Raw genomic sequence first — 9,212 nt, 5'->3', positions numbered from 1 at the left:
GCATCGTCGCATTGAACTATTAGTTAATAGTGAACATTTCTCATTGAAATATTACCTGGAAGAACGTAAATCATTCCTTTCTCTACACTACCAACAGAAACATGGAATTAGCAGTATTTACTTCAAAAAGTGAAAGTTAAGGATGACATGCCCATATCGTGCGGAACAGTGAGAGTTGTAGGTACGCTGAAGGTTTCAAATATGATGCGTTATGTATATTCATAATGACAAATGATGATTGTACTTGCTCTGATTACGATATCAGCAGCAGAAACCCTGTCATACACGAGTTTGAGCAAAAATAACATAGGAGTGTAGAGCATAAGGTACACTACATCCGCTCAGACAGACATTAATGTACAAGACACCTTGTGACCTTTTCAGTTTTATATAGTTTCGTAGGTCCAGTGCTTTCCGTCGTCCTCCTCAGCCTGTAGGAGAGACCAAACACAACACGGAAGCAACATGCCTCCTAACACCTGCATATATCTTCAGTAATAACAGATGACGTGTCTCCAACACTTGCCAACACAGAGTTAAACAATAAAGACTTCACATCCTATACGAAAACCAGCCCACAAACACAGTATTTTTCATTACTACACTTATATACCACAAACTAATATCCCCTTATTAGAAGAAAAGAAGATATTGATAAGAAAAGAAGACAAAACCTCCACTTCACAACCCGGAATTATTTGCCCACAACTGTCAACATGTCCGGTCTGCTGGCAAGTATTCTCTCTCTATTTTCCTGTATATTTACTCACACACTTACTTATTAGGTCCAGGATTGTTAATTGGGAGCATGAGTGAGTGCGTGTGTCTTAATATTGGTGTTAAGGTGACGGGAAGACGTGGTGGTGGTGCAGAAGGTATGGTGTTGACGTGGTGTAGAGGATCTGATGTGGTCTAGGTTGTGTAGTGATGTAGGAGAAAGATATGGTGTTGTGTTGGTGTAGAGGAAGGCTATGTGTTGTGGTGGTGCAGGGGAAGGTTTGGTGTAGATGACGAGTAAGAAAGGATGTCCATCAGATCTCTTAACTTCCTGGGAAAGAGGTAATGAATAATGAAGATAATGTATAATAAAACTGCAGCATTATTGAAAATTGTGATGGTATTGGTGTATGTAACAGTGGAATCTAGAATATTGCCAGAAAGGCATAGTTTTTGTTTGCCAAAATGAGACAGGTATAATTCTGTAATAATAACCATATATATGAGCCTACAACCTATAGTCTTTACCAGATGCTAGTGTCAAGTCATTAGTGGAATTACATAGGTATGTATATTTTATACAGGGAACCCAGCCTCTGGGGAGGCAAGCCAGCCCAACTCAGTGCCAGTCACAAGCCCGGATAAATGGGGAGTGTTGCTGACAGATCTAGCCAACCGAGCGTCAAAAACAAGACCAAACATAAATAATGAATCTCGAGTTATTTGTGGACAATAGTATGTTTTATACAGGGACTGCCACATGTAGGCTGGGTGGCTTCTTGCAGCTTCCCTTATTTTCTTATGTACATTCATCCATGGGGTTAGATAAAGGGACTGCCATGTGTAGATCTGACAGACAGCTTGTTGCAGCTTCCCTTATTTTCTTATCTACATCCATCCATGAGTTAGATAAAAGAGACTGCCGCATGTAGATCTGACAGCTTCATGCAGCTTCCCTTATTTTCTTATGTACGTCCATCCATGGGCCAAATAAAGGAACTGCAATGTGTAGATCTGACAGCTTGTTGCAGCTTCCATTATATTCTTATGATGCTTCCAGGAGCCCACCCTGTACATCATCAAGGGTATTGCCATCCTGGACAATGATGGCAACAGACTGCTGGCCAAGTATTACGACCCTTCCATCTTCTCCGGAGTGAAGGAGGAACGCAAGTTTGAAAAGAACCTTTTCCAGAAAACTCATCGCGCCAATGCTGAAGTGATCATGCTGGACAGACTCACTTGCGTCTATCGCTCCAATGTGGATCTCTTCTTTTATGTGATGGGCATGTCATATGAGAATGAGGTGTGTGTGTAGGATAATTTTTTTACTTTTCTCTCTTCTGATCTGAGTTGTGTGCTTGAGTACCATAAGTGGCCACCAGTAGTGCAGACATGCCTTTAGAGTGTGAATGACATGTTTATGAATTTGTGGTGCTTTGTCTGGGCCATCCCATGTAGATAGGTGTCTTGACACCGCCCCCTCAACTTTTTCTTCTTTAACTTCTGCAACATTCGCGGTCTAAGATCTAATTTTCAATCCATAGAACACCATCTCTCCTCTTCTAAACCTCATCTTCTTTTCCTCACTGAAACTCAGGTGTCTGAGGCAACTGACAGTAGCCCCTTTTTTGTTCCCTTCTACATTCTCTATCCTCATTTTCAATCCAAAGCTGGATGTTGTGTTTATGTGTGCAATGACTTAACCTGCTCTCGTGCCCACGCTCTTGAATCTTCCGAGATTTCCACCTTCTGGCTACAACTACAGAGTCACTCAAACTAAATTTATCTGTGCTGTATACCTCTCACCTAACTCCTCTAACTATAAGAAATTCTTTGACTACTTAACTTCCAAGGTGGAGCATATTCTGACTCTCTTCCATTTTGCAGAGATCTCCATTCTTGGAGACTTCAGTGTTTACCACCAGCTTTGGCTTTCCTCTCCCTTCACTGACCATCCTGGTGAACTAGCCTTCAACTTTGCTATCCTTCACAACGTAGAGCAATTGGTGCAACACCTTACTCGTATTCCTGACCATCTTGGAGATACACCAAACATTCTTGACCTTTTCCTGACCTCTAATCCTTCTGCTTATGCTGTCACCCTTTCTTCTCCGTTGGGCTTCTCTGATCACAATCTCATATCTGTATCTTGTCCTATCGCTCCAATCCCTCCTCAGGATCCCCCTAAGCGAAGGTGCCTGTGGCGTTTTGCCTCTGCTAGTTGACCTGAGAAGCTATTTTGTTGATTTTTCTTTGAATGACTGCTGCTTCCATGTAAGAGACCCATCTTCGTGTGCCGAGCGCATAACAGAGGTGATAGTGTCTGGCATGGAGGCATATATTCCTCACTCTTTTTCTCGATCTAAACCTTCCAAACCTTGGTTTAACACAGCTTGTTCTTAAGCTATACATGATAGAGAGGTGGCACACAAAAGGTACTTAAGCCTTCCATCACCAGAATCTCATGCACTTTATATTTCTGCCTGGAACCATGCCAAGTCTGTTCTCCAACTAGCGAAAAACTCCTTCATTAACAGAAAGTGTCAAAATCTTTCAAGATCTAACTCTCCTCATGACTTCTGGCATCTAGCCAAAAACATCTCCAATAACTTTGCTTCTTCTTCTTCTTTCCCTCCTTTATTTCAACCAGATTGCACCTTTGCTATCACATCTATTTCTAAAGCTGAACTTTTTGCTCAAACCTTTGCTAAAAACTCTACCTTAGATGATTCTGGGCTTGTTTCTCCCTCTCCTCCACCCTCTGACTAGTTCATGCTACTTATTAAAATTCTTTGCAATGATGTTTTCCATGCCCTTGCTGGCCTAAACCCTCAGAAGGCTTATGGACCTGATGGGGTCTCTTCTATTGTTCCCCAAAACTATGCTTCCGTGCTTGCACCTTGCCTAGTCAAACTCTTTCAGCTCTGTTTGTCAACATCTACCTTTCCTTCTTGCTGGAAGTTTGCCTACATTCAGCCTCTTCCTAAAAAGGGTGACTGTTCTAATCCCTCAAACTACCGTCCTGTTGCTTTAATTTCCTGCCTATGTAAAGTTTTTTTAATCTATCCTCAACAGGAAGATTCTTAAACATTTATCACTTCACAACCTCCTATCTGATCGCCAGTATGGGTTCCATCAAGGCTGCTCTACTGGTGATCTGGCTTTCCTTACTGAGTCTTGGTCATCCTCTTTTAGAGATTTTGTTGAAACTTATCCTATTGCCTTGAATATATCAAAAGCTTTTGATAAAGTCTAGCACAAAGCTTTGATTTCCAAACTACCCTCCTACTGCTTCTATCCTTCTCTCTGTAACTTCATCTCAAGTTTCCTTTCTGACCATTCTATTGCTGCTGTGGTAGACAGTCACTGTTGTTCTCCTAAATCTATTAACAGTGGTGTTCCTCAGGGTTCTGTCCTGTCACCCACTCTCTTCGTATTATTCATCAATGACCTTCTAAACCAAACTTCTTGTCCTATCCACTCCTACACTGATGATACCACCCTGCACTTTTCCACATCTTTTCATAGACGTCCAACCGTTCAGGAAGTAAACATTTCACGCAGGGAAGCCACAGAACGTCTGACTTTTGATTTTTCTAAAATTTCTGATTGGGGCAGAGCAAGCTTGGTATAGTTCAATGCCTCAAAACTCAATTCCTCCATCTATCAACTCGATACGACCTTCCAGACAACTATCCCTTTTCTTCAATGACACTCAACTGTCTCCCTTTTCTACACTGAACATCTTCAGTCTGTCCTTTACTTATAATCTGAACTGGAGACTTCACATCTCATCTCTAGCTAAAACAGCTTCTATGAAGTTAGGCATTCTGAGACGTCTCCGCCAGTTTTTCTCACCGCCCCCAGCTGCTAACTCTGTACAATGGCCTTATCCGTCCATCTATGGAGTATGCTTCACATGTTTGGGGGGTTTCCACTCATACTGCTCTTCTAGGTAGGATGGAATCAAAAGCTTTTTGTCTCATCAATTCCTCTCTTCTAATTGACTGTCTTCAGCCTCTCTCATCACTGCAATGTTGCATCTCTAGCTATCTTCTACTGCTTTTTTCATGCTAACTGCTCTTCTGATCTTGCTAACTGCATGCCCTCCCTTCTCCTGTGGCCTCGCTGCACAAGACTTTCTTCTTTCTCTCACTCCTATTCTGTCCACCTCTAATGCAAGAGTTAACCAGTATTCTCAATCATTCATCCCCATCTCTGGTAAACTCTGGAGCTCTATGCCTGCTTCTGTATTTCCACCTTCCTATGACTTGAATTCCTTTAAGAGGGAGGTTTCAAGACACTTATCCTTCAATTTTTTACTACTGCTCTGGAGCCTTTTCTGGGACTGGCATCTCAATGGGCTTTTTTTTTTTTTTATTGGATTTTTGTTACCCTTGGCCAGTTTCCCTCCTACATAAAAAAAAAAAATTCTTATCATTATTCTTATCATTATCCTTACATCTGATCCTGGTTTCTTCAAGATAAGATTATTCTTATCATTATCCCTACAGCTGATCTTGGTGTCTGTACTCAGCTGTCTGTACGATGCCGTCTCCGCAATCCTCCGCAAGAATGTGGAGAAACGTGCACTGCTTGACAACCTTGACCTTATAATGCTGGCCATGGATGAGATCTGTGATGGAGGGTGAGTGAGTGACAGCTTCTCATACGGTACTGAAGTTAGTAAACTTCAGTACCAGTAAAGTTAGGAGAATTGTTTATTCAATATTTACTTAATCATCTAGTTACAGGCTCCCAAACAGCCCTGAAGATAGTTAGGTGCAGTTAAGTTAGATTAGGAGTATTATTTATTTAGTGTTGTACTTGATCATCTTTGTAATTTTTCCAAAGCAGAGCTTCAGTAAATAAATCCAGTGATAATAATGGATTGAATAACAAATTAATACCATATCCCCTTATTCATTTTACAATTCTCCATACCTAATCCTTCCCTTGTCATTCATTATTCATTTACTACAGTGTTGCATTAATCTCATATCCTATTACTAATTTTTATCCCTTTTTCTCCCCTCACCTCCTTTGTGTGTGTGCGTGTGTGCATACAGCATCCCCCTGGAGACTGATCCTCAAGTAGTAAGTCAGCGAGTCGCCCTCAGGATGGAGGAGTCGCCCTTCAATGACCAAACTGTAACCCAGGTAAGGAAGAGAAGCAGATGGTTGTGTGGTGTGTTTGTTGTCACTTGTGATTAAATTTTAGTTTTGGATTCTGTAATGTTGAGTGTGAGTGAACTACTTTTGCATTTTTTTACATTCTGTTTAAGATTTTTATTAGATGATGTTTTTTATCAAAAGATTTAATATTCTTTCTAAGTTTTGATGTTCCTTGCCTTATCTGCTTTGTAGTACTGTACTTTGCTGGCAAGTTGTCCTGATCTTAAGCTTCAGTTGCTGGGATAATAATGATGATGATAATCCAAATGTTTCCAGATTTAATGTTGCTGTGAGGAAAACATTTTGTCTTTTAATATCCCTTCTATAAATGTGTGTATGATGGAGAGAAAGAGAGAGAGAGAGAGAGAGAGAGAGAGAGAGAGAGAGAGAGAGAGAGAGAGAGAGAGAGAGAGAGAGAGAGAGAATTAATAGTGGGGATTTGTTGTCATCAGCAAGTGAGACAGAAGCTGGAAACTACAACAGGAGTGGTGAGTTGTGAGATTTGGTGATGGGTGTGTGATGGGATCCTCTCTCTCTCTCTCTCTCTCTCTCTCTCTCTCTCTCTCTCTCTCTCTCTCTCTCTCTCTCTCTCTCTCTCTCTCTCTCTCTCTCTCTCTCTCTCTCTCTCTCTCTCTCTCTCTCTCTCTCTCTCTCTCTCTCTCTCTCTCTCTCTCTCTCTCTCTCTCTCTCTCTCTCTCTCTCTCTCTCTCTCTCTCTCTCTCTCTCTCTCTCTCTCTCTCTCTCTCTCTCTCTCTCTCTCTCTCTCTCTCTCTCTCTCTCTCTCTCTCTCTCTCTCTCTCTCTCTCTCTCTCTCTCTCTCTCTCTCTCTCTCTCTCTCTGTGCACTTCATATTAACTTTTATAGGACTAAATAATCCTTATTCCTGCAGCACTGAAGTACACCCTTCTTTTCTATGTGGATGTGTGTTTTGAAGGCTTATCTTTGCACTAATTAAACCTTGTGTGTGTGTGTGTGTGTGTGTGTGTGTGTGTGTGTGTGTGTGTGTGTGTGTGTGTGTGTGTGTGTGTGTGTGTCCATCTGTTATGCACCCACAGTCATTTGCTGGCCTCACAACACAGCCAGTCATTCCCTCACCTAGAGAATGAAGAGCTCATAGTGACTGATCTTAAGATAGGATAGCAGGACAGCAAGGTCACAACCCTTGGCTTACATCCTGTTCTTACTTGCACTAGGTGAACAGAGCTCTGTATTAAGAGGCTCACCCATCTGCCTCACCACTTGCAAGATTTGAACCCAAGCCTTCTCAGTTGTGAGCCAAGCATGTGTGTGTGTGTGTGTGTGTGTGTGTGTGTGTGTGTGTGTGTGTGTGTGTGTGTGTGTGTGTGTGTGTGTCTTTTCATGCTTGCCCTTTACCTATTTATATTTGTATAAATATTAAATTATAGAAATCTAATTGAAAAAGGCAAAGGTATATAATTTATTGAGACAGAGTAGCATTGCATTTTTGTGGTTCATGTTCTTATGTAACATATTCTTCTTCCAGGTGTTGCAGTCAGCCCGGGAACAACTGAAGTGGTCATTGTTAAAGTAAAATAGTCATGTTGTTTCCCTTATCTGCTCCTCCACACATACACACACACACACACACACATCTGCACCTAGTGGACACATTACATCAGGTGCTCAATCAGGAAACTATGTAAATTCATTCAGACATTTTAGGCATATAGATGATTTCTCATGTTTAAAGTTCTCATTTGTTTTGATATTGTGGACGATTTTGTATCAGCACAATTAACACATTCCTGAGGATTTTTCACTATGGAAAAGGTCAGCGTTTGGTATGTGAATATGTACTGAGTGTCATACAAAGGAGGTAGATGGTGTTAGTAAAAGTGATTGCTTTCATCTGATGTTAAAAATTTTCTAAATAGTTAAAAGTTTTCCAAGTAGTTGCATTTCAGTGGTGGTAAGATGATGTCACTGTAGAGAAAAACTAATCTCTGATGGTCAATGAAAGATACATTCAAAGTTTCAATGGTCATAATTTAAAGGCATCGTAAACAAAACTATTTTTTATAATACAAGTAAGATATATTTTGAATCAGTATGCAGAGTATAAGAAACATTCATCTTCATTTTAATATCCAGATCTTGTTATTAAAGTTACAAAGGGGGTTCAGGTGACTGTAGCACATTGCCTCACTTGCAGTCTAAAAGTTTCAAGTTAGACTTGTCTCCTAAAAGTCTCTTGATGTGAGAGGCAGCAGTCTCTTGCAGCCTTAGCCTGACACCTTATGATCATATAATACTACAAATATTAGTAATTGTGTGTGTGTATATATATATATATATATATATATATATATATATATATATATATATATATATATATATATATATATATATATATATATATATATATATATATATATATATATATATATATATATATTTTTTTTTTTTTTTCCTTCTTCCCAACATGAGATGTAATTCAATAATGCCATTTTTCCTTTTAAAGTTCATTCTGAAATTTATTAACAAGACTTTAAAAATTAGTACCAAACTGTTGAGTCTCCAAGGAATAGTTAAATCATTTTTATCGTAAAACACAAGTCAAATTAAAATAATGTAACATGAAAAGCAGTAAAAAGTACTGGCATACTCTACCAAGGCACCACTGCAATCTTAAGTATCATTCTGTGAATATAGAGATATATATAGAGAAAGGAATGAAAAAAAAGATGTTTTGTTAACTGAATAAATTAATTTTTTTTTGTGTGGATTTTCTGTATGTCCCACAAAGAATGGCAGGTGTGAGTGTATTGATGTTAGCCTTAAAACTCCAGTAACTTCCGCTGCAATATGCTAAAAGTAACTGATGCTGAAGTGTTTGAGAATATGATCCCAAGCTTGCAAGTGCCAGCAGTCTCTGTCAATGGTGGACAGAAAGAGAAGGGGAGGTAGGTTAGGAGCCAGGAAGCTAGGGAGGAGCTATCCAAAGGAAAGCTTGTTATATGCAACATTTTGTTCCAACATCTTCAAGCAGACTGAGGCAATGGGTGTCTGGACTTCATAATATATGTGGGTGCTGGCTTGTAACTAGTCAATGTTGAACTGTAGTGGGAGACATGATCTGCTGGAACCATACTATTTTTCAGCCAATGAGGAAGTGGATGATGTCTTCCATTCATAATTAATTTCCTTAAAAAAAAAAAAAAGATCCTTTCCATAAAAAAACAAATTTTTAACTTGTAGTTCAATGAAACTTATATATTTTACATGCATTAAACTCCATGATTCATTGATAATAAAGAATGTTACTCCTTGTAGCATGAAATAAATTCCAAAACTGT

General features: G+C 39.6%; 1 protein-coding gene across 1 annotated transcript; it reads left to right on the top strand.

Moving 5' to 3' along the window:
- The first annotated feature begins 425 nt into the window (after positions 1-425).
- On the top strand, positions 426-9,212 carry LOC135100653 (coatomer subunit zeta-1-like). The gene is made up of 5 exons (XM_064003748.1): positions 426-731; positions 1,778-2,023; positions 5,235-5,368; positions 5,790-5,880; positions 7,400-9,212. Exons 1-5 carry the CDS (start codon positions 717-719, stop codon positions 7,445-7,447), a joined length of 534 nt encoding a protein of 177 aa, XP_063859818.1. The 5' UTR covers positions 426-716; the 3' UTR covers positions 7,448-9,212.

Source organism: Scylla paramamosain, chromosome 5 (assembly GCF_035594125.1).
Source record: "Scylla paramamosain isolate STU-SP2022 chromosome 5, ASM3559412v1, whole genome shotgun sequence".
In the NCBI taxonomy this organism is placed as follows: domain Eukaryota; kingdom Metazoa; phylum Arthropoda; class Malacostraca; order Decapoda; family Portunidae; genus Scylla; species Scylla paramamosain.
The sequence above is the reverse complement of the archived record's forward strand: the minus strand, read 5'-3'. Positions and strand labels throughout refer to the sequence as shown.